At 42.0% G+C, this 26,789-nt stretch overlaps 1 protein-coding gene across 1 annotated transcript in view; it reads left to right on the top strand.

Moving 5' to 3' along the window:
- The window catches only part of plcl1 (phospholipase C like 1), a 70,115-nt gene extending 60,902 nt beyond the window's left edge, over positions 1 to 9,213 (top strand). The window contains exons 9-12 of the mRNA XM_053876394.1: positions 1,483 to 1,686; positions 2,324 to 2,399; positions 2,804 to 2,913; positions 3,819 to 9,213. Coding sequence (XP_053732369.1) covers positions 1,483 to 1,686; positions 2,324 to 2,399; positions 2,804 to 2,913; positions 3,819 to 4,025 — 597 coding nt within the window. The 3' untranslated portion in view covers positions 4,026 to 9,213. The remainder of the gene's footprint in view (positions 1 to 1,482; positions 1,687 to 2,323; positions 2,400 to 2,803; positions 2,914 to 3,818) is intronic.
- Positions 9,214 to 26,789: the final 17,576 nt, after the last annotated feature.

Raw genomic sequence — 26,789 nt, 5'->3', positions numbered from 1 at the left:
CAAATTACAGTCAAGCCTAAATAACGGGGACAACCAAAACGCAGTTGGATAAACTCACGACTCACAACAACTAAAAATGCTTGGTGGTGGAATACAGGCACACACACAAGGAAGAAAAGCCAACAAGAGAAAATAAAATGTGAGCTACCAAAAACTCTCACATGAAGCACTAAGGCTGATAAAGGAGGGCAGAAATCAAACAAGGAAGAAACCAAGGAGGCGGCAGAAAAGGCACGCGCAATTGAAGAGTATCAAGAGTATCAAGAACGCTAGGGAACGAAGTCTTAAGGGGATCTTTACGGTGGATGCGAAGTAACCATCTGGCCACGCAGACTGGAGCCAAGCTGTCGAAATCAGTGGAGCTTGATTAGCGGATGGGTTCCAGCTGCACTGCTGTGAAGTTGAACAGAAAACAGGAAACACACAGAAAAGCAGGAAATAACAAAATAAAAGCACACGAAAACCGAACATAACAACTTTACTTTCTCTTAAATGATAATTCATAATTTCGTGCTTTTGACTGACACAAAACTTCCTGGAATCGTGAGCACCTCTGTTCAAACCAAGCTTCTTTCCTGCTTGAAGGTAGAATGGCACCGACAACTCCAAACTCCTGTTTAGCACAACGCCACACGATCCTCAAACGAGACAGACTGTCGCTCGCTATTAGCTCGTTTACACCGTTACTCTCATTGTGGTCTCTCTCTAACATAAACCCTCTTCTGTTCCAGCTGTGTGCTCATCTGCCACACTAATTCATCACACACACACTCACACACACACTCTCACAGATGTCCAGAGCAACTGGGTGTCTGCCAGGGAATAGATGCGGAGTGCTCAGTGTTTTTATTTCAGAGGTTTTATAGTCGTTCTGAGAACAACAATGTTTCTCATTTGAAATTGTCTGTTGTTTCTCTTGTGGTGAATTTGGGTTTCTGGCCTGGTTCTTCTCTGCCACACCTGCAGCAGGTTATAAATGCGTGTTAAAGAACTCCCAGGACAAACTCATCAGAGAGTGAACTACTTTAGTGAAATCTTTCTCCTTTGGTTTGATTTGATTTTGAAAGGGATTCACACAGGAAGTCGGCCTTATAACGCATTCTACACAATTAATTTCAAGATTAAATAAAGTGTTATTACAGTACATATATACATACAATACAGCCCCAACCAAACTACAGAGACACTGATCTCCATGCACGAGTACGAGACAATACATGGCATCTCAGTTGAGTGGTTGGTTGAGTTGCTGATGGACAGTAAGGGTGCCTAAAGTGACCCTGGTTTCCTTTCTAAGACACAACTAACTGGCTTAGCGGATCCCCCCCACAATCAAAATTGGTTTCATGAAGTCATTGGTGTGGATCCACTAAAATATCTGATGATGTTTAAACTGCTGCAGCTGAGTGTGTGTGTTTGTGTGTGTGTGTGTGTGTGTGTGTGTGTGTGTGTGTGTGTGTGTGTGTGTGTGTGTGTGAGCAGGGCACTGCTGCCAGCTTCAAAGAGCAGTGTGGGCTCCCCACAGTGGCCAAACTCAAGCAGTGCATCCAGAGCCTGGCCACCAGACTGCAGACCCCTGAAGGCGGCATGGGGGCCATGATGACGCTGAAAGACGGATACCCCTACCTGGAGCCTCTGATGACCCTGTCAGACACGACCAGGAAGCTGCTCGCTGCCTATGACACGGTCAGTGCCTCCACGAATTTGCAAAAAAATAAATAAATAAAAAATAAATAAATAAATAAATAATCTCTGCTAGCATGTTATCATGCATATGTACAAAAAATGAAGGTGAAGAAACAAATATTGAGAAACCTGTCTGGATATGCTATTTTTCTATTTTCTTCTATTTTCACATTTAGCTCTACTAAGAGAAATCTAACCAGTGCTGCTTTGACTGAGGAAAATGGTCACGAACCGTGATCTATAAATGTCAAGCATTTCTTCCGTTTACAAGTTAAATTACAGTCGGACACCTACGTACAGTACAATGACACTTTATAGTGTGTGAACTGGCGACACTCCGAGGTGACACACATGAAGCTGTTACCCACTCCATTCCTCACATACACTGGCGGCTGCATCACCTCCCACTCAAACTGCTTGCACATCAGACCAGGACCAAGCTCTCCCACCTGTTTCTACTCTTACACCTCCACACATCTCAGCCGACGTCAGTTCATGGAGCTCTGATATATTCTGCACGCCTCATACTTCCACAATGCCTAATGCCTCTGTCCTTAAATGATGAAAAAATATCCTCTGTTAAATTATGGTTTCTTTTGCTGGATAATTTCATGTAACCTTGAGTTCTTGTTTGCAGATGATCACTGCCCAGAAACAGCTGATCGAAAACGCGGATGGTGTTCAGGAGAGAATTGCACAGGTGCAGAGAGAAGGTGAGATGAATGAGGAATATGAAAACCATTGTGTGCTGTTGTCATGAGAGGGAAGGAAATAATAAAGCAGTATGGTCAGTGGTTGTCCCCCAAACCCTTACAATTTCCTTGTTGAAAGCAGGAGTTAGTGGGAGAACTATGCAAGCTGAAGTCATGATTTGTGTGCTGTCAAGAGTGTCAGTGTTCTGTCATGTATATCAACTAGTCTCTTAAAACACACATACATCTCACTATACTGAGGCCTGTCTGTTAGATGTTAAACCAAGTTTCATTCTGGTGGAAGCTGACGATCCAGATTCATCAGGAGGTTAGAAAAAAATCTAGCTAAACACAGTACACTGTTGGTCACATGTTTGGTGACAGAAAAATATACATTGTGTATGACATTCTTGTATTATGTGCAGGTATGGACCTCCATGAAGATCTTTCTCGTCTGGCGGAGAAAGAGGGACTGAAAGGACGAAAGCTCAACAAAGCTGTGGAAGCTTTCACGTGGAATATCACCGTGTTGAAGGTAATAGAGTTGGTCTGTATCACACCTGGGAAAAGTGTGGCCTGGGGACTGCATGTGGCCCTTTGCCTACATTTTTATGGCCCTCAAGTAGTCTAGAATATTTTGACTGTTAAAGATTACCCAAAGAGTCATTGAATTCCAGGAAACATTGACTGTGGAGGGGCAACAGGAGGACCGGTGTGGTCCAAATGTCCGATTTAATTTTGAACCCTGCAGGTCATTTAAAAAGTTGGGTGAGGCCTTCAGTTGTGCAGGTGCTGTTTGAGGGTGTGTGTTTTTATTTTAATCCTTATGTGTTGCTCACCTTCAGTTATTTTTTATCTTTATACTCGGAGAGAAATCGAGCTGTTTCTGTGTCAGATATCTTCTTTCTCTTTCGGCTTCTCCCTTCAGGGGTGGCCACAGCAGATCATCTTCTTCCATCTCACCCTGTCCTCTGCTTCCTCTTCTCTCAAAAGTTTCTGTGTCAGATATATTTTCTTGATAAGCTTGTTGTGTAGGTTTTTCAATGTCATTTGTCACATTGGTCTCAGTGTGGCTCTAGCATATGGTTGGTACATGTCCCGTCTTCTTCTCTGCTCCTCCTCATCAGTATTTAGTTTAAACAATCTTTGGAAAAGACCTGGTAGCAGTCCATTTCCAGCTCTAAACCTGATTGTCTCTCTGTTCGCTCGTGTAGCGTCGGTCAAATTGCTTTGGCAAACCGTTCATTGTTATGTGCCCGTATCACAGGTGGGATGTGTTCCCGTGAGCCTTCAGTTTGAGATGTAGATGTTGAACACTGGCTGTTATCCAGGTGCCTTGGCCTGAACAAACTGCATATACGAGTCATTTTAAAAATAGCTGTAAAATGCATTGACTGGACCTGCTGATGTTTTGACCTGGTGATTAATCTTCCTCTGCAGGGTCAGAGTGATCTGTTACGAGGGGCCAAGATGGATTCCCTGGACGCCCTGAGGCAGCTGGCTCTAGCCTGCGAGGCCTGCGGACTCACCTGCTCTACCTCCTCCTCCAACTCCTCCTCCTCCACCTTCTCCACTGCCGAACTCCACTACACCTCCCACCCTCTGACCGCTCGCCGAGGCAGCGTGCACGGCAACGGGCGCATCTGACAGCCCGCTGCCAAAAATGTACAGGGAGCGGACAGAGAGTAATTACAGAGGAGATGAGGAGATACGAGGGAGACAGAGGTGTAAAAAGCCTGTGAGGATTTCCTCCCTGGCACAGAGTTTCCCTTTATCCAGCAGCACAGTGAGTCCAGAGCAGAACAGAATATCTGTTTAAGCCTTAGCTGACATGAACACTATATCTCAGACTGCAGAAAAACACTTTTCATGAATGTTGTTGAAGTACTCAGAAGGTACTTTTTCCTGAGTTGATTTCCAAGGGAACACGCCAGACAGCTCCGTGGGGTTCCTTCACAGAACAGGCTGAATAATTGGTGACAAAGATGCTGCCACACGGTTGATATTTCTGGAGTTTCAACTACCATGAAGTGAATGTAACTTGTGTGTCTATGTCCTTCCTTCACTGCCAAAACAAACACTTGACTAACCTTCACCCATTTCATGAACACTTGATTCACCCATGACAGTTATGCTCAACTTTACCCTTCCATCTAGCGTTCAGCGCTCTGATGTAGTGACGTTGCATACAAGGTGGCGCTAAACTTGGAGAGGGAAAGAGCATGCCTGCACTTGACACAAAATTTGTGGTTCCAGGTCACAGTCTTTTAGTGTCGCACTGCTGAACGAATCTAGCTGTAGGTGAAAGTAAACTTGGTGTCCTCCCTCAGTCCAAAAATGTCGGAAAGTCTTTCTTTTGAGGGTTATCTGTAAATATAGTAATAAATATAGATGAGTCAAGGATGTCCCATTAATTAAAAAAAAAGATGGACTTCTTGAGTTCCTAGATCGCTGGCTATCTCTGACCGAAGTAATGTGGCTGTTTTGGTTCGTGAGCATCTGACAGTGAAAATTTGGTGGAGGCTGATCTGCCTTCGTATTTTCTCCATCCAGGTTTAGTCACCTCTCAGGTGTAATTACACAGACCTGTGCGGTCGAATGACTGACAGAATCCCCGATGGCGCTGTGAAACAGGAGGTGAGGGGGAAGAAACTGGAGCCCTGGCCTGTGGGACTGCGTGATTACTCTTGTACATTTGTGGATCATATGACCCCTCTCATGACATGCCGTCCTAGGGTTGTTGGAGTCGTGTGTTCTGGAGCGTATCGATGTAGCAATAATTTCAGTGTGGTGGAATGTGAATGCAGATTTTAGAGATCATTTCATGGCACGCTCAGTTAAACCGTGGTGTAAAGCCGGTGCTTCTGCTGCTTCATGACTGCCGCTTACTTGACCTTAAATTGTGTGTGCTTCTATTGTGCACCGCGCAACATATCACAGTTGTTCTTTACTACATTCATAGTAATACTTCTCATCCCTTAAAAGTTTAAGAACTACGAATAAGCTTTGATATGAATCTACCTCCCTGAATAACAGTAATGCCATATTTATGAATGAATATCACCCTTAGTAATAACAATGTCATTATTAATTCAAAATTAAGGACAATGCAACTGTATAAATAACAAACAAAATGATTTATCAGCGTAATTTGAGTCTTTTAAATGATCCTGAATCTCTGCTTGATGAGTGTTGAGTGAACATGCAGATTTGTTTGTTTTAGCAAAGATAATATTGCAGATTTCACATCTAGACTTCTGGACTTTCTCCCTGAACCAGGGAGGAGACTGGGTTTGTTCACCACCCGACCACAAACCCTCTTCACTGAGTTGTTGTTTATTTGTAAAGACAAGTTTAGAGCTCAAAGTGAGGTCACTGTGTGGAGCTGAACGGAGTTAACCATCATAAGCTTCATTTGGTTTTGCCTCTTCCTTCTCTGTGGTCAAAAGTCTAGTTGGCCAGACACTCAATGAGACTCTGAGAAGAGTGTTTTCTTTATTGTTATTTTATTGAGTAAATTTGGGAAGGCTCAGGCAAGAGTGTTGACTTAAAACTGTAGAGGGTAACTGTGTGAGTAAATGAGATGAAAGAAACCAGCATTTTATTAATTCAATACATAGTATTATGAACCTGAGCCAGTGAGTCCTGTCCACAAAGGAGCTTTTGAACGAAGGAGTCCTTAACTCTGGATGTCATGCAGTGGCTATCACTGAAAGTTGGGTGGTTTAAAAAAAATGGCAGAATATATTTATTTTTTTAAAGACAGATGATAGGAGATGTAATTTATAAAAATGTCTAACTCACACGTTATGGACAGGACGAATGGGGGCAGATAAACTACCTTCAATGGCGGTGAGCCACAAATGCATGTGTGAAAATAAACTTGACCTTGAGTGTTTAAGGGTCAAATGTATCGTGACCCATGAAGCTGATCTTTCTATTTGCTTTTCCCAAAAAACATCTGACGTGTGCAACACTTGCCCACGCACCAGCACCTCCAAAATTCTTTCATTTATACTTGGCAGCGTGAGTGACTCGACTCAAACCTTCTTAGAAGACTCTGAATGTTTATCCTGCTGGCATGTGGGCTGTGGAGAGATTGGTGTTACGGCTGAATGCTTTTACTCAGCTGGTGGTGTTTCGTGTAGGTAGAGGAGGTCGGGCGGCACTAAAATAAGACGCGGAACCTGTCAGAGCATCTTTTTATAGGTCACATGATGCAGCTGGTGTTCTGAATGATTTGCTACCATCACGTTAACATCGTTTCCCCCTCCTCTTTTATTTTTCCATAAAAAGTCCTGACCTGTTTTCACACGTGCGTTTTCATCAGTGGTGGCTTACGTACACGTCAATGACCTATTTTTATATTAGTCATCTGCTACAATGTGACATATGAACATCAGCATGTAGAGGAATGTACAGCGGGTTTAATAATAATTCACTTTAGCTGCCCTCCTCTGTAGACACTTTAAGACAGAAGTAGATCATACTTTTTAACCTGTGGAGGATCATAACCATCTCTGAGCAATACACTGACAGCTCCTGCTGTTTGGAGTTAATAATAACTCTCTGACTCACCTGAGGCCTTCATGTGTGCTGTGCGTCTGCGTGTTTCGCTTGTGTGGGTCCTGATGTCTGTCAGAATGCCATAGTGCCGTAATCTCAACTGGTTCACTGTTCAAACTGTGGTTTGAACAGGAATCGCTGTCCCTTCTAAACCATAAGCTACTGCAACTTGCCCTTTGAACATATTATGGCCGAATCTATGATCTTACAAGCAGTGCATAGTTATTTTAGACAGGGCAGGTAGGTCGCCAGCAGCCAGTGTTCGTGTTGACAGGAGCGTGTGAGGTGGCTTTCCAGATGAATAGGGTCCAATGGAGGACGGCTTAGCGCTCTGTCTCATTGGTGTTCCATTGTGATGTCATACTTTTGGGTACAAAGTGTTGTTGTTTGGGTTGCTCATGTTCTTTTTCTGACCTGTTCAGATGTTCTACGTGAGACTTGTAGAGATTGTATGTGAACACTTGAACTCAGAAGACCCTGCCTGTTATGTGACGTGAAGTCCATGGAGAAGTCTCTCAGTTCATGTATGCAAAGTACAAAACAACATTATGTTGTTTAATTTTCTATCAAAAACACACAGTTGTAAGTGTCATCAAGACCCTTTTTAGAATGTACATGGGAACCTCACCGGCCCTTTTGTTGACAAGTAAACTGCAATAATGAAGAAGTCAAATCTGATTTAAGTAGTTTGCAGGTCTGTGTTAATGATGCATGAGCGCCGGTAAAACGAGCCGCTGTATTATCTTTCACTGTTCCGCCTGACATGCCAGCAAACATGAGGAATACAATACAAAAAAAGTGGGATTCACTTTACATGTTGGAACACGGCGGAGTAGTTTCCAGGTCGAGAAGTTCGGGGGCAAGCGGTGCCTAGTTTCAGTAATCAGGTTTAGCCATGTTAAAGTAGCCGTGCAGATACAGTACATGTAAGCAAAACCACTGTTGTGGCGGAAAAGCACAGTCTGGTCTCAAACTCAGGTCCGCGGGGTATCAAAGGGTCACTCGGCGAAACTGTCGTGAAGAGGTCTAGTAACCTAAGTAACTGGACTAGTAATAATCAAAGAAAATGTTTCGCCTCCTATCCAGAACGTTTTCTTTGACTACTACTAGTCCGGTTGACCTGATTCAAGCCTTTGATGCGTGATAACTGAGCACTCTCACAAACATTGCAAATATAAAAGATGGTGGTTAAAATATTAAAATCGTGGTGGAGTTTGTGGCTTTGATTTTTTAGGTCCTGAAATTCTGGGTTGTACAGAAAGACAGTAATGGCAGCATTAGTATGCATTAGTATTAACTGTACGACGACCGTAGGAGTGAAGGAAAAATAACTGCAGTCCAACTGAATGCAGACGTTGTCAATGCTCAGTACGAAGTCAGCTCATACTCAGTCGTCGGCTCACGCCGTTCACATCTGGGACTCGGCTTTCCTAGGCGCCGTCCTTCGAGGGAATCTAGGATTTTGGAACTTCATTCAATGTCTCTCAAATCAGCACACATCCATCCATAACACTTCAATAGTTACTTAACTAAAGTTAAAAATTGAATTGGCGTCCTTGTGTATTTCAAGTACACAGTTGTTTTTTACCTGAACAAGCACGTTTACTGCAAATTTTTTTTTTTTGTGAAAATCAATAAAAAACCGGACATTGGTTAAGTTTGCATTTCATTGATGCTGCTTTGTATTTACGCTTTGTTACGACCAGACTCTTAAACAGCTGCTATTTTAGGTACCTAAGGACCCATTTGCTCAAGGGACACTTGACTCTCTGCTTTGAAACAATGCGAGTCATCCACACAGCAAGTGAACACACGTCTGTTCATCGTTGGTTTTAAAGATGAGACGTCACGCTCGTCTGATTCGCCCATGTGTCTTAAACTGGAGCTGGGTCGGTCTGTGCTCTTGGCGTGCGCTGCTGTTGTGTTGGTGTGGTCACTTATTAGCCTCAGTAGAGCAATTGTGTTGTGAAGTGGACAAGGTAATAACACTTTGAACCGTGTGAGGGTCGTGTTTAGGTCATCTTCAGTGTCCGTGTTGACCGCCACCGCTAACCGCCGCCTCTGTCACCCGTGCTATTCTTTTCTGTCTCTGTATGTTTTTGTAAAAAATAAAAGAAGACCAAAAATATTTATTGACGTGTGATTTAAAATCTATAATAAATTAATATGTTTTATTAAATGGACATGCTTTTATTTTGAAAAGCTGTTGTGTTTTCTATCTGACAAGTAATCAGTTATAACATGTATCCCAGACTAAATAAAGTTTTCCGACCAAGCCTCTTTCTGTTTGGATTTTCTCTCTTGATAATATTCAGTGAGCTAAATAAATAAGTGAACACATTTAACATACAAAATTGTGGTCTTGTGCTGTGCTATTCTTGCCCATAACACTAGTGACTTAATGCAACAAAAACAGTCATATTATGCATCAGATTTCACACTTTCTCAAATACCAATGTGGAGAAAAGATCATCAATGAACTACACACATTTATAGATCTTAGTTGGAATATTTCTAACTTGTTGTATTTACTTCTATTCTTGATCAGGTGTGAAATTGAGCTAATATTGTTTGAAAATGCATTGTGAAAAACGTGTCCTGATGACTGTCAAAGGTAAATCATTCAAGTGAAAATAATATAAAACAAACATTAGAAACAGCGTGACAGTGTCAAAAACACATTTGCTATGAGATTTGCTTTCTAATTAATACATACATTCGACAAGCTATTGTTGACAAAATGATGACCACATCATTGTTTTAACTCTTAAAACGGAAAATGAAAAAAAAAAAAGTTGCTAAGGCGCTAATGCTAGCAGGCTAATATGAAAACACGCTTGTACAAATTTAAAGGCGTCGCTTTTGAGCCGTTGTTGTCGAACTTTTAGACGTCATCACGGCGGACGTCACTGCAAAGTTGAACTAGAACAGGCTTCAGACAGGTAACTTTGTCACTTCTACAATATATATTCTTTCACACTGAAGGCTTTTAAAACAGTGTTCATCCTCTATTCTCCATTGCATGTAATGTATTTTGGTTTGTCAACTGATGTTTGTGGTTTTTATTCCTCATAAAGGTCATTTGTGACTTCAGAAAGAGAGAATATCTATATATCTATATATAGATATATAGATATTTAAAAAAAATCTCATTATGAGCCGTGGAGTAAAAATGCCAGTGCTGTTTCTGAAAATTAGACGTCAAAGATGAACAGAAGTGGATAAAATATATTTTCTCGAACTACTTTCCACTGACACAGTTGTTGTGTTGGATTGTTCAACCTTTGTCTGTTTGGTTCACTCAAGACGACACGGTTACCACCACATAAACATTTTTTATGCACGTTTTCCTTAAAAAGTGGTGACCTCCACTTTTTCCTCTTTCTTTACATATTTTAACGCAAACACAAGTCTGTTATTAGGTTATTATTGCATTCCCCTAAATTGTCCACATTCGCTCTTTCGAAACATCCAATAATTATTTCATAAAACGCTAAAAAAAAAACCATATTATTACTTAATAACACTCGGGCGCTTCAGACGAATGATGACGTCAAATGAAGGCGCCTCACATATAGTGACCAGCAGGTGGAGCCAAATATCAATTTATCCACTTAAGATCAGCCAGCGGTTGCTTTCTGTGACAATCGGATATGTTTTAATTGAAGGAACTGATTATTATCATGGTATCAGTTCTCAGTTGTTTAATAATTTATCATCCTAATTGTTCTATTTATTTTTTTGTCTCACTAGTTGTGTGCAAATAATGAAAAAACTGAATGTAGACTGAATAAAGTAGGTTGACAAATAAGAAATGAAGGGATAATACATTGTATTTCATCTCTTTATGACGGTTTCATGGCTGCACGACAGTTTTCTAGATTCACCAACAATCCTGCTGAAGCAACTCAAGCCATGTCAAAAACGTCCGTCTGTGTTGAGCTATATCAGCCCCCCTTGCTTGTCTCCCCCAGGAGGTGTTGGGCAGCAGATGGGAGGTGATGGAACTGCGTGGTAGTGTAGGTGGTGACATGACAGGCCGTCAGGCCCTAATGCAGCCTAACATCTGGAGGTTGCTGGCCACGGTGCTCAGTGCCTGCCGGCAGGGTCTTCTAGCCCTGGGCGACGAGACGTCCTGGGGGGATGTCAACCCTGGGCTAAACCTGGGAACCTTTGAAAGAAAATGGCGGATTGAATTGGGTCATATTGAGTCAAAGCAAGCAAGTTACGCTCATGCTTTATCATGATGGTGATGGACTATCCAGTCAAAATGAGGCAAGACGAATTGAGCCTCAGAAGTTATTGGCTCATAATTTAATGGCTGTTTGTTTGCCATATGAGAGTGCATTGTTCTTATCCGGACAAAATACATTATTGATGTGTTTGAGGAATAGCACCTAAATAAAGTATTTCACCTGAAATGCTGAATCTATGAATGAAACATCATTGCGATTTTTTTCCTATGCTGCGATGCCAAAAATAAACAATGTATCAATTCAGTTAAAAATCCATAACTGTTTATGTTCAGGAGTCTCAGCAGTATGGCCACACCTTGTCTGTTTCCAGTTCTATACCGCAGTTATTTCACATTTCATGTTGAACCAGCTTGATCGGCAGGTTGTTGGTCAGTCCATACAAGCCTGTTGCTCTTGCCTCTGGACAGATTTGGGTAGCCACTGACCACTGCTGACCACAAGTTATGATGAACAAGTATTCCAGAAACGCCTTGATAAAAAGGTCTCTGTTCTCAGACCAGATTCTGTGTCATATGTATGTCTATACAAATATTTGAGCGTATTAGCAAACGCTGTGCTAGTGACCGTGAGTTGAGTCAGACTGACTCAACAGAACACTTCTTAGAAGAGAATTGAATTTTATCTTCTGTTATTGTTTCCACTAGTTGTGCGATGTCTAGTGTTCTGTAAAGTGGCAACACAGAGCTCTGATTTCTTGCGCTCATTTTCTCTAATGTGTATTTCTTCCGTCTTCAAATGATGATGTCGAAGTTTCTTACCGGTGTCTATGCGACTCTGTGCACAGCAGGATAGTGCCAGACCGGTCAAAACTGTTAGAGCCAGCGAGGCGCTGTGCTATTAACGTTTCATTCCCACCTTGAGCCTCTAAGTAGCAAGTGCTTCTTGTATTTTAATGACAGCCCTCACCCAGAGGTAATTTCACTGTGATTAAAGCAGAGGGAGAAAAAAAAAAATCACCTCTTAAAAGTCTCTAAATTGCATCTTATTTATCCACCTTTTAACTAACTCCAGAAGACAGACAATGGCGCTGCGTGTCTCTTCCTCATCTGAGGAACAATTATACTTCTCACATTATCTGCTCCATCCTCATATTAAATATAGCACTGACTCATCCGGGCTTTGATGGAGAAGTTGAAGCACAAGAGATGCGTTTCTTGAACTCCTTTTGGCCCTGAAAGGTCTCATTAACCTGCCACAATTAAATGAACCTTCTGTTTTATTACAGTGTGAAGCATTTGCCTCATTCCATTTGAGACGCACTTTCAAGGTGGGTTTTTAATCACCATTTATCTGCTCTGATCAAGTGTTAGTTGACTGTGACTCAGAAAAAACTTAAATGAAATCGAATATATGGTGTTAAAGTAGGCACCCCAAACTTCACAGATGTCACTGTAGGACTGTGGAGAGAAAAAACTATAAGCTTTGCTTTTGTCTAGGGCTGTTTTTCTTTCCCTTCCTCTGTGGTTTTCCAGTTCCTCACCACCTGCTTTAATGCTACATTCTGTTGTGGTGAAATATTAAAATCCAAGAAATCGGAAAAGTAGTTCTCCTGTCTCTTTCCCTTCTTTGCAGTACTCTCACTTTCCCTTCTTACTGGTGATTGAATAATTTAAAGATTGACCAAGAAGAGCCACAAATATTTCCCCCACTTTATTATTATGAGGTCTTTATCTCACTTGTCAGAACCCTATTTAAAATGTTTCTTTTGAGAATAGCACTGCATTTCCTTCCCTTCACCCTTAAACTCCCCTTTCCCACGTAGAAAAAACTTAAATGAACTCAAATATAGACTGTACAGGTTCTGTTAAAGTAGGAACCCCAAACTTCACAGGTGCCACTGTCGGACTGTAGAGAGAATGTGTTGCGCTGTGGTACTGTATGTGTTTGTGTGTGTTGTAAGGTTACAACAAGTTACGGCTAAGGTAGCTGAGTCTGCTCACTGACTCTGATATGTTCGTCTGTTTTTAACACCACAACTTTACTTTTGTGAAGTGGAAAGAAAGCAATCCAAGTTGCTCTTTTTTTTTTAAGTCAGGAAAAGGCTCTGCATGATGATGGTGAGATGTCCCGCAGCATATCATGCTCTATTGTGTGAGCGCGAGCAAATTCTGCCTCTGTAGGGAACGACGCGACCCTGGTTTGATTTTCATTTCTGGGGACCGGTCCCGCCTCCAGTGTACCTGAGCAATTTCAATCTTCACATGCATTCTATTATAATCAAAGCCATTTATGACTTGACCATCGCTCAGTCACTTCACGTCTCGGAAAATGATTTTCTTAGTTTTCTGAAGAAGCTGTTGTATTTGATTGTTCTGTGGCACACACACACACACTCACGCTGACTCTTAAATGTCGCTAATGTTAATAGCCTGTGCTGCTTTAATTGGTGGGTAAACGCTGTGAGCAGCTTCCCACTGTGTGTTTAATGAACAGGTAGCACTCCATGATTTCAGCAATCTCAAGCCACCACCCTGCTGCTTCAGACTGCCTTAACACTCTGCAAGCACACACTCATCCTCAGCCTCATGCGCAACATGACAAAAGCAATTTGAGACGGTCTTTTGCGCTGCAGGACGTGGGCTAAATTAGACACAGGGACGGGAGGGAGAGACGGAAAAGACAACAAAAGAAAATGAGGCAAGATGAGCTAGAAAATGATTACTGGTTTGTAAAGGAGGAAGACAAGGATTTGTTCCTGAGTGTATAGTCGCAGGTGAACGGATGATCCGTGTGTGTCTTTGAAACGTCGATTATTTTCTTCACTTTTCTTCCTGATTCTTCGCCGTACTCTCACTTAAATGTCCTTATTTATGTAGCTGGTGGTCCTCATTCATGTGATCTCAGTGAAGAAAAAAGAAAAAGACTCTTGAGAACAAGATCTGTCACTGTGTCACTCAAGATATTACAGATGTAAAATAGTTTACTGGAGACTAGATATTAGCTGAGGATGTTAGGCGCAGAAGTGTTGGCCTTTTCTGAGAGTTCCCAGGAACATCCAGATGGACTGCACCCTAAAGTTGGTGAAGGTCATGTATCTGAGCCGTAGTATGGAAAAACTATAAACTTTGCCTTTGTCTGTTTTTCTTTCCCGTCCTTTATGGTTTTCCAGTTCCTCACTAGCCCTGTCATTCTGTTGCGGTGTAATATTAAAATCCAAGAAATCGGAAAAGTAGATCTCCTGTCTCTTTCCCTTCTTTGCAGTACTCTTACTTTCCCTTCCTTTCTTACTGGTGATCGAATAATTTCAAGATTGACCAAGAAGAGCCAAAAATATTTCCCCCACTTTATTATCATGAGATTTTTATCTCACCGGTCAGAAACCTATTTAAAACCTATTTCTTCTTTTTTCCCCTTGACCCTTAAACACTCACCTTTCTTACCTGTAATACAGACACGTATCTATTTTAGCCTACAGTAATTCAGCCGGTGCAGAAAAAGGCCTCTCGTCCGTCCTATGCATCTTTTCTTTTCTGTACATTTCCTCAGCCCTCTCCTCTTCTTCACCACATCTTTTCTTCTTTCCTCCTTTGCTGTTGCGTCCTCATTAATTTCCTTCATTTCCTCTCTTCCATCTGTTCGTTCTTGTCTGTCCTAAGGCACACAATCTGATTCAGCTGTGATAATGATGCGGCCTGACGTCCGCCTCTCTTCTCCGTCCCTCCCCTCCCACCACTGGGGCGCTCACTCTCACTGAGCAGAAACAGAGTCGGGCCTCGTCGGGGCCCTGTATATATGCACGGCCGGGTGGCAAACCTCATGTTGTATACATATTTGCTCAAACTTGTGCCAGCTGCTCAGTAATCCTCCTCAGTCTGGACCCCCTCCCACACTTGTATACAAACATGCTGGCTTCAGCTACCATGGGAGAGGTGGGCGACTGGACGGGGGAATGGCTGTGTTGTCGCCCTTGGCCAGATGCCCTTTGTAAATAAGCAGGGAGCCCTTGGAGGGGCGCCGTCGGGCTGCTCGACTGACCCGTCCCGACGGACCCAATCAGGGTATTTTCCCTCCATACCTGGATCTGTGGGTGAAGCTTGGTCTGGTCTGCCTGGTGCCGACACGCAGGAGCTGTGGGTCTAATTCATTAAACCAGCTTTCTAATATAAACAGCCATTCATTTCACCGCTTGACACTGGGCCGTCTGGACAATGTGAAGAGCCCCAATAGAACTGCCATACACTTGTGTGTGTGTGTGTGTGTGTGTGTAAGTCAAGTGTTGTGGAATCTCAGAGAGCCTGTTGTTCCCGTCCAGGTACAGTGAGATTAACCAGAATCTCTCATGAGCCTTGACACGCTTCAGAGCCCTGAGACAAACATTTCAGAAACGTATAAGAAAACCAGTTAAATGATGCGATCTGCGCCGATTTTTTAATTAAATGGAGAATATTTTCGACCTTGTTGACAAATCGGTTGACGTAATAGGCAGTGATTTACAACAGGAAACGTTACGGGACCTTCTCAAACCAAAGAACAGTAGTGGAATTGAGACTCTACAGAGTATGTAAAGTCACTCCAAGAGGGGCTTACTTTTTCTAGGGCTGCACTATAGTACAAAACACTTATAGTAGGACATTTAAATATCACACATTACAAAGGACTATGAAAGTCATATTTTTTTAATGAGAATTTGTACCCGTGAAAGTGCTTTTCCTCCGTTGAATTAATATCGAATGTCTGATCTCTTTAAAGCTGAGCTTGGTGCAGAGTTTTTGCCGTGAGTTTTTGTTGCTCCTCAGGTTTAAATTAGATGTCCACCTTTTTATCTGCCACGTCAAATAGGGAGTGAGAGGTTGTACGGCAGAGGTGGGCCATTAATGTTCCTAAAGGGCCACATTAGAAACTGTCACTGCTGTGAGGGGCCACCATAAACATGATGGAAAAATATCCAAAATACATACATAAGTGATAAGGACAAAATGAACCTAAGAAGATGAAATACACGTAAGGATATTAAGAAGTTTAAATATGCCACAGAACCTCTTGAAACATTTCATTCATTTGAATATAAGTAAACTATGGACCAGGTGTTAAAAATAAAAAGGCATTTTATTTAAAAATGTATTTTCAGTATTCCTTCAATGTATTTTGAGGAAAAACACAAAATGGCCAATGAAAAGAAGAAAATTTCAGTCTTAGAACGAGAGCATGCTATATTAACTGCTGAAGTGGTGGTGGTGTCTAAAAGAGAATGAACAAAAAAAGGCAGAAGAATTAGGATATATTAGTTATACTTTTAGTCTGACGTCAAACAGGCCATGAAAACACCACCATCGGGCCGCACATGGCCCCCTGGCCGCACTTTGACCAGGACTTGCATCAGCACTCGGGGAAATTACATAGTCAACCGTTGATATCTAGCGATGTGTCCAATCCTTTACTGACATAGTGACAGATCAGATGTGTGGCCATGATTAGAATTCCTGCAGTATGAGGAAGACTGGAAATCCATCACTGTCTGTCTGTTTCACCTCCCTTTGTGCTGTATGATGAAGGGCAGCCATTAATGTGAACTCAGAATTTCTCTAATAAATGATCATTGTATTCAACCAGTCATGGTTTCAGATTCAGAACATTTTTAGCAATGAGGAGTCTAGAACTTTCCTGAGCCAGATCTTATTTTGCCTCATGTCCTTGGTCTGGTGGACAGCTGGACATCTCACAGACGCATCTTTACCAGAAGCCTGGACTAACAGAAGCATCTCCTTTCTTTGCAGAGCCGCTACTCTCTCTGTGCTTAGTCAGCCGATGGAAGGACATTATTTGCTGGTAGGAACTGCTTTTCATAATTTAATACTAAAATGATTCATTATTCCATTACTATTGCATTACTATTTATGCATGTATAGTTACAGCTGGTCACATAATTTGGTTTTCAGTGTCTGAAAATGTATTGCAAAGCCGCAACAATCGCCATTGTTTTAAGCCATAATGTTCAATGAAACATAATTGTATTCAATTTGAGAACGCTAAATATTACGAGAAAAACGAAAAACTAGAAAAGCAGAGAGTGCAAACCTCCTCCATGCAGCCCCCCAACACACTCTCCCAATGTTATAGAATTCTAATAAAAAAAAACCCTGCATCCAGACGGTGATCTGGATCACTCCCAAAATTGAATCGTAAGTCCCTTGTCCCTGTTTTTTATTATATTAACGTTTCAAGTTATTTTGTTCACAAATGAACCAACGGCATCAAAAACGTTAAAAACAACAACAAAAAAATAATATGTCTCATACAAACCCTCAAAAATAATATAAAAAAAACACAATGTACAGCTAAATTAATACCTGTATTTATACCTGTCTCTGTTCTCTGTCAACATTTAAAAAAGGGAAGCATGTTTAAATGACACATTCACATATTTCTTACAAAAAAAGAAGTGCAATTGTCACTTACAGTCACAACAGAAAAAAAAGGTGTAATTGCCAAACAAAATTGCACAGGTAGTTGCGCAGCTTTCAGCAGGTACAAATTGACGCCACTGCAGTCGCACACACTTAGCTCCATATCCTCTATTGTGCTTCACCTGTGTACCAAAGTGTGGTCTTTTGTCTTCCTCACAGAAAACACTTGAATACACCGCACGATCCTTTTCCCGAGTACGTTTTTGATGCACTTATGTTGAGAGAGTCATTTGGTTGCACTTTGGCAGATATATTCACAGCTCCTGCTGCGTACTGTCGGACAGACTGACTGTCCACACGCTCCAAGTGATACTGTGGAATGTGGCTTTTTTTGGGCCTCACCAATGCACATTCTATCTGCACTCGTTCATCATGCAAGCTCACAAACCCTGACACACAACAGCATGAACGCCCATGTGTCCAAGCATGCAAGCATCCTTCCACCCACACACACACACACACACACACACACACACACACACACACACACGCACCTTGGTATCTGCGACCGCTAATTGTGTCTGGCCAGTGCCACCGCTGGCAGCCAGGGTCATGAGAGTTCTGCGGTGCAGGACAGGATCGCCGATGTGGTAGCCTCTTAAACATAGCTTGCCCCGAGGCCTGTTATTACTCCCATCTTTTTTTTTTTTTTTCGTCCTCAAACGTTGCTGCTCAGTCAATTTAATGAAGCAGACATTCCTCGGCAGGGAAATGAACAACAACTCCCACAGTGCAACACCACCAATTAATGGTTGTGGACCGCGACGGGGATTTTCTGACGGCACATTTTTACATTCCCCCAATGTTAAGGTGCTCTTTTGAGCAATAATGGATGCACTAATGTCTATATTTTAAAGTACTGACAGGGATCTGGCCAATTGATCTGGGTTTTTATTCATAACTACGCTGGGTGCCCTTCGGACACCTGTATTTCCCAGACAAATATTTGACTGTGTCTGGCGTCCAGTGATGCACACCAGTGCCTGCACACCTGCTCTCACCTGGTCTGACTTTGGGACTCACCATCACCCCATAAATCAGGAAAATTGAAGTTTTCTTTCCTTGAAATTTCTATTGAAGAAAAAAATACTGTTTGAATTGAACTTAACATATAAAACAATGAATAGTTTCATTCAGTAAAAGCAGATCATGTGCTCAAGAAAAGGTCTACAACGCACTGATACTGGCTTCTGGACTAGCCAGTATCAGTGCGTTGAACTCAAGGTCAAATGCTTAGGTCATAAAAGGGGCTGCTGTAATCTCTTGATTCATAGTTTGAAGCCTGTTTGGTGGCATCAACAAAATGCTGCAGGACTCTGGTTGAATGTATTGGTATGATGCCTGTTTGAGTGACATGATGGCTGGACTCCCTCCCACTCCCCTTCAACTGTTGACTTGAATTAGTCTCCCGCTCTCTTTATTAGCAGCAGCGCTGGAATCAGAGAAGCCTGTCTGCTTAGATCGCTGAGGAAGGAAGAAAGGGGGGGCGCTAAGTGCTGCACTTGTGATCTCTGATGGGGGTCACAGGGTCGCAGCTCAGACTCAGACTGATGACTTCTGACACTGCATGGGCAACTAAACCTACGAGTGAGGTAAAATTTTACCTTCTTATCGCATGGAATTTGCTATTTTGACTCATACTTTCACTAAAAAGCGATAAACCAGACTCAAACCAGAATCTCCATGTCTCTCAGCAATATGCTCCCTTCCTGCTCTTCCTGGGACGGTTGGAGACAACAAAATCCTTCTCTGTCCTGACTACGTCTTTATAAATTATGGAGCGTTGAGAATTAAAAGCACATCTCCACACTCTGTGCCACCTCTTTTCTGCCTTCCACCTCTCCACTGCTGTGTTTAGTTTCTCATCATCGGTAAATAAGCGCCTCCGCCCAGCCTGACCCCTTCATTTTCCTTCACTCCTTATGCCCTTACATCTCTTATTCATTCCACAGAACCGTCCCTCGTCTCCTGCTCGGCCCTCCTACTCTGAACGTGTGTGTGTGTGAGTCTAAGTGGCAGTGATATCTGTGTGTGTGTGTGTGTGTGTGAGTGTAACTATAGCGGCCAGTGTTTAGGCTATTAGAGCCGTCTATTTACAATCTGGAGTTTCCTATTGATTATGTCTGCCCTCTCCGCGTGTTTACACGGGGGAAATAAATAACACATGTCGCCGACTCGCTCCGACTCGGGATCCTTCACTCGTCTTTCCCTCTCACTTATTCACTTGTTTTATCTGTCACGCTTTTCAGCCCCTTCTCTCCATCCCTTTCATGGTTTTCCCTCAAACTTCCCCTCTGTTACTGTGGCTTTCACATCAAATACCGTTTTAGTTTCGACTGAGCGATTTGGAATTTGAGATTATTTAAAGGAGCGCACACAAAAACAGAGTTTATGGACGTGTTTAGGCTGAAAAATATGCAAATATGGACTCAAATATGATTTGAATTCAAATGATATTCACAGAAACTGGCCCTATGGCCAGCAAAGACAAAGTGCAACAGTAGAAAATAGGTTTATCTGGTGGGTCATAGGTTGCACAGCCTTTCCTGGTGTAACAGATATTGAGTTGACATATAGAAGAGTGAGTTGACCAACAAAGTTGCTGATCCGTGTTCGCCCTTTAAACCTTTACTTCATGGATTTGGAACCTGATAGGGACAAAATGTTGGGAAAATAAAGAGCTTCTCCTTCAAACAAGCACATTTTCATGAATACAGTCTAAAAGAACTGAACAATATTAGCTGAATGTCTTATAAAATCATGAAATCTACAGAGCAAGCTGCTCATCTGAGAAGCCAAATGTGTCTGCTGACATGACCCAACGCACAACCTTTTGAGACAATATTGATTTAAATCCATTAACTTCCTGTCTACATAAACCTAACTTCTCTACAGCATGTGTGCTACCGCTACATTCAGGAAAATAACATTGAAATAAATATCTAAAAACCTTTCTTCAGATCCTTTTTAGCCTCGCACAATTGCAAGTCAGAGAGAAATGACCGATCGGGGAGATAAGATCTACTGAAAACATCCACAGTTTGAGGCCTGCAGTGCAGCAACATAACCAAGCCACATTTTCCGGCCTTAACTATTTGTTCCATGAAAGTAATCAGATGGGGACCGATTGTAATTTTGTGGGGCTGATTCCAATTTCAAATTTTATAAACCTTTACTTCCCTGTTGCCATTTCTGCCAAGTAGGAGGGACAGGGCAGAACTGTCAAGTGAAATAAAATCATTTACAAATGAAAATGAAACAGTTACTCTGCAATTTTTCTTTTTACTCAATATGCTATAAAGTGGGGGAATTTCTTTCAGGTCCTTTCCCCTGTTATTCAGCATGTCACTTGAATGTCAGTGTATTGTAATGTGTCGATGTTTGTTCACTGATAGGTTTTTATACGTGAAGGACGTGACAAGCACGTGACACACTGGTGAGTTTTCTGACTGGTCCTTAAAGCACCATCATTCAGCCACCTTCCCCAGGATCCACTATCCCACCTCCTTCAGACACCGGTGGTGGTGTGCAAGTCATGAATAAGTTTCAAACCCTTGGTGACTGAGTAAATGTTCTGCATCTTCTGAGGGTTCTGGTGTTGAAGCAAAGCGCCAGAGAAGGGCGCTTATTGTCGTGCAGACGCTGAAACACCTGGACATACTGAAGGTAAAGTGGGTATTTCAAAACGCTAAAAAGTAATAAAATAATGTTATGGTGATTAGGTCACAAGTGGTGGAGTGTTTTGGAACTTAACCCGGTGATAAATGAGGCTGAGAGTTGTAATTCATCTTAAGCTCAAGGCCTAAAAAACAAGCCTTGCCTTCTTCTGATCAATGTTTCAGAAAGAAGTCAAAGGTAAGGGAGGTAAGTACTGGATGAATGCCCTATTTTAGTGATTAAATCTTCACTGCCAGAATTGTGCCTAATGTTATTTGGGTTGTCAGTTGTGCTGTGTGCTGGCTGCACTCAGCGTAGCCCTTGGCTGAACCTAAGCCACCGTCACCTTCGCCAGCAAGCGATTTATCATCAGATTTCAAATTTAGTGCTCATTTTGTTACATCCCTCCTTTTCATAAATTAAGCTGAGCAAGTATTTACACGCTTCAGATAGGAAGAAATGTATAGATAGGTATCCACTCAGGCGCTAGAACACATCATTTTTACTGAACCCCCCCCAAAAAAACTCACTTCATTTGACCAGGAGCAACAGTTTCTTAGAATTCATCTGGCTCTTTGTAGTGCTCATGTTGGTGTTCTCTGCTTATATTTGTGTTGGGGACAATTGCATCAAATATATTTGTGTACTCCTCCTCCTGTCTGTGTGTATACGGGGGGTGGTATTCTCTCAAGAGTCCCTCTCCACAACAATCAGAAGGCGAGGGAGATGAAAGAGCGCCAAGGCGGAGAGACGCGGCCTGTTTACAGCAGAGAAGCTTGAATAACAGGTTGCGGCGGTCAGTGGCTGTAACTTTAGCTGCTTGTGTGGATGTGTCTGGAGCGTTGTGTCGTTGTCTGAGCTGCAGGATGGTTACAGACTTGGTCGTCTCATAGTAACACCACATAGTTTGACCGTCCGTCGAGTAAACTGACTTGGGAGTCTTTTGAAGTCAAGGTTCGGCGTTGGCATGATGAGAATAATGGTTTACTGTTCACGAGCAGTAAGTTAAAAAGCTGACAGCCCGGGGAGATGCTGCGACTGGGATGTGCTGGGGTTTCCTTGTTGCCAACAGGGAGCAGTAGAGACCTGGTTAAACGTGGGCTTGACTCTGGCTTCTGAGCCTACCAGCCATATTAAACACCTCTCTCTCCAGCTGGCCTCCAGCTATGGCAGGGTCGGTCAGGCTCCAGCCAGCACCAGTTGTGCGTTAGCTAGGGGTGTGCTGCGGAGCGTCTCTCGACACCATCACATACACATTTCCTGTCTGGACACAAATATGACTGATGGACAGCACTGGGAATGTGCATGTGTGTGGGAGAGCGAGTGCCTATGATTTTTCTGTTGTTTTTCATGAAAGCTGTATCTGGTGGTCAGCGTGGCGGCGACAGTCGAAACTGAATACATGTAAGATGGCACCAGTCATTACCCGGCTAAGAATAGAGGAGGCGCTCGGTATCATGATCACCATGCTGGGTTAAATAGGCCCCGTCAGAATTGACTCCATCTTGTTCAATTTGTCCCGATTTAAACTGGAAAACGACAGTAAACCAAATCAATTCGGCATCGTGTTCTCCAGATTTGTGAGTTTGAACTTCAGAAGCAGATTCCTAACGCCACAGAAATGAGTTTGACTCTGAAATCTGACTCTGGTTGCAACAAACAAAAACATTGAAGAAAAGACTCTACAGTGGAAGTTATTGTCCTGAATCTCTTAATCATTGAACCAAATACTTCAGATTCACAGCCGAACTTTGACCGCAACTGTAAACATGTAATGGAAACCTAGAGCTTTTTTATTATTTTTATTTTTTATGGCTTTAAAATACTAATAAAGCAATCAGAGATGAAATGGTGAAATTAAATGATTCTGCCAAAAAGTGTTTTTCCACCACCCTGGTTTACCATCGGTGCTTGTCGGCTCTCATTTAAGGTTCTGTATGTGAGTTCAAGACTGAAAATAAATTAAATAAATACAGCATAATATAGCAAATACATTAGACGTGTCACGTATAACCAACAACAACCTGATATTTTCTTGTGAAAAAGGACAGTGATGAAGTCACTGCCTCTGTGAGCTTCTAATCTAAGATGAATGTCTTTATCATCACTATTAAGAATGAAGTCCCCAGAGAGTAAAGAAACCAAAAATAAAAAAGTACAATACAATGCACTCCAATAAAACCTGACATCTATACCAGTTTGACCATCTCAGTTTATGTCAAAGCGAGTCAAATGTAATAGAAAAAAACTTGAAGTAAGGAATGAATGCCGCCAATCTGGGACAAATGATGGAGACTAGAAACTGCCCACTGGGATTTTACTCTCCCTGAGGTTAACTGTGACATAATACATTGTCTCCTCAAGTCTCAACAGCTGTCTCATTTATTTAGCTTTCTTCTCTGCTGCTTCCTCACCATGACTTGTCTGCACCATTAGGTCGGTTGATGAAGTGACCAGCAGGGTTCTGGTTCCCAGGCTTCAGCCTGACAGGCTCTGGTCACTGTGTCCTGCGGCTGAGGTCAGGCTGGCCAGGGTAGGGCTCGCAGCTGCGGTCAGATGATGAACGGGCTGTAGGAACCAGAAGTGACCCACAAAGGCGCCTTCACTCCGGGCCAAATGAAGGCCTTCCCTGGCCTGCCGCGGCTCAGCTGGGCTGTGACTGGACAACACCAGAGAGCTGCTGACCACAGCGGTGTCTGGCGTGTCCTGGCCGGCTGTTAACTCTCACCACTCTGCACGGGCTCCAGAATCACTGATGGACTGCGTAAACCTCATATCTCCACGCTTGATCGTTTTCACTGCTAACCTTTGCTTTTATGTGAATTTGGTCCATTTTTAGATGCATTCCTCGAATATTCTGGGAAACCTCAGCGGCAAGGCTTTATATTTACACTGACTTGCACATCATCATGTTTTAGTGTAGCGACAAAACACAATATTTAAGATTATTCACTATAAGGTAACTTATTTTATTCTCTTAACAAGCCCTCTGCTACTACACAGTAATACACATATAAATCCTTTGTCTCATTATTTCTACTGCATTGTACTTGTAGCGGTGTTTACTCGATGCTAGTTTCACAGATGTGTGATCCTGCAGCCCCATTTGTCAGTCCACTTGTTCGGAGTCGTAGCTAGAGTAGCTAGAAACAATGCCTAGCCAGAGTCTAGCAAGCCCCCTGGTGGTCACCAAAACCACCACACGTCAGCCTTAAAAACAAAGACATGTACACAACCCTAACAACAGACATTCATTGTTGTACTTTCACGATTACTGAGGCTCTGATTCAGTCTTTTCATTGGAGACAAGGGTTTTCCAGGGACAAGAACCTTCAGAGCAGCTAAGGGAGGAAAACAGTTTTGAGTTAGTTTAGACCCTGTAAAATTAATGACTATTTTTGTTGTGTGTCGCATTCTTCACTTGGTTGTTTTGTGGCTGCGCCGAGTTAAGCCCAGGGCTATTTCACTAATGCATAGTCAAGACAAATCTCCTCATAACCTTTAGCTATAATCTGATCAACTATGTAGAAACGACATGGCGAGATCATGTTGTGTCTAATTGTTGCTTTTGTTTGAACATTAATACAAGTTTAATGACACTTCCTGATTTCCTCCAGAGGCAAAGAACCCATCTGTAGACATGTTCTCCATCGGCTTGCGTCACATGAGCTGTTGAGTTGAGTCTTTTTTTATTTGAAGTGAAAGTCAAAAGTGATATGTCAAGTTAAATCGGTACTAACTTAGGAATGAAAAAAAAAAAATATTTGTTCATCTGGTTTTGCAAATGTTTGAGGAGCTAGATATAGCTATGAGTCATAAAACATCCTCCTTTTAACCAAAATAGGTGTCTTAATAAGACTAAATAAAAAAACAATTTCCCTCTCATTTTTAATAAATGCCCAAACTGTCCATCACGCACAAACTGCTAATGATGTGACCGATATAGATTTAATCTTCTGATAGATGCTACATTTGAAATGAATCTGAATTAATACATTCTCTTTGAATCTAGCTTTAATGCACTGATGAATGCCATTCATTCATGCAGATTTCAAGATACTTGTTTATTTGGGGAGCTAAATAATAAATGTCAGTAAAATATTTAAACACATTAATAGAGGAATTGTCAGGCCCCTCCATGAAGCGGAATTATGCACGGTCATCCATTTTTTTCTTTAACACTGACATGTCGAGAACATATTAGTGGCTTTGCTGTAAATGTTTAAAGTGGATCTAGTTCTCTCTACTGAACCTTGTGTTCTGTGACATGTCAGTGTAGTCATGACTGACCCCTGCAGACCGGAAAGGCCCATCAGTGCTGGGCCGTCTACATTACTGTGTGTATGTTGTTGTGAAGTGCAGGTGATGTTTGTTTGTATCAAGTTGTAGATGCAATTTCATGTTTGCAATGTCTTAGACGTGGTTGTGTGTTGGTGGTGTAGAAGGTGTCCTCATTCACTGGAGGGTCACTAGCGCCAGGCAGCTGGGATAGGAACAAATTAGACTGTTGTGAAAAAGTTGGTGGGTTAATGTCAGATTTTAATCTCACTTCCAAAGTTAAAACAGCAGAATCCAATGTTTTATTTCTTCGAAGCAGCAGAGGTGGGCAATTAAATTTCCTAAAGGGCCACATTAGAAACTGTAACTGTTGTGAGGGACCACCATCAAAAAAAAAAAAAAAAAAAAAAAAAAAAAAAAAAAGTGATGACCACAAAACATGACGGTCAAATATCCAAAATACATACATAACTAACAAGGACAAAATGAACCTAAGAAGATGAAATACAAGTAAGGATATTAAGAAGTTTAAATATGCCATGAAACCTCTTGAAATGTTTAATTTTATATCCACTTAATTTGAATATAAATGTACTATGGACCAGACGTTCAAGATAAAAAGGCAATTTATTTCAAAATATATTTTCAGTATTCCTTCAATGTATTTTGAGGAACAAGAAAAACACAAAATGGCCAATGGAAAGAAGAAAATTGTAGTCTTAAAACAAGAACATGCGATATTTACTGCTGAAGTGGTGGTGGTGACTAAAAGAGAAAGAACAAAAAAAAGGAAGAAAAATGAGGATATATTAGTTATAGTTTTAGTCTGGCGTCAAACGGGCCATGAAAACACAGTCATCGGGCCGCATATGGCCCCTGGGCCACACTTTGCCTCGCATTCGTGCAAAACCTGGTTAAAAACGTTCATCATGTCTCATTTGTTTACTTCACTCCCATGGCTGTCAAGTCGCAGCTGATGATGGACCACCAGCAAACATGAAGATAAACTGTGCTGTAAGAGAAGCACCATGGATGCATCAAGCTTACTAGTTGCCTTTCTAGGAAACATCTTCAGCGACATGTTTTATGCGCAGTATGAAGTATACTAGGTGTAGAAGTGGATGACCATTGAGTCAAGGGGCAAAAGAAACGTCAGTTTTGGCTCCTCAAGTTCACATCAGGTCAACGTGTTGCGTGAGAATCAGTTACTTTATTATGTCAATAACCGGAGCATCTTTTGCATGGAAGAC

Source organism: Synchiropus splendidus, chromosome 10 (genome assembly GCF_027744825.2).
Source record: "Synchiropus splendidus isolate RoL2022-P1 chromosome 10, RoL_Sspl_1.0, whole genome shotgun sequence".
NCBI lineage: Eukaryota > Metazoa > Chordata > Actinopteri > Syngnathiformes > Callionymidae > Synchiropus > Synchiropus splendidus.
This window is presented reverse-complemented; position numbering and strand designations above follow the sequence as displayed.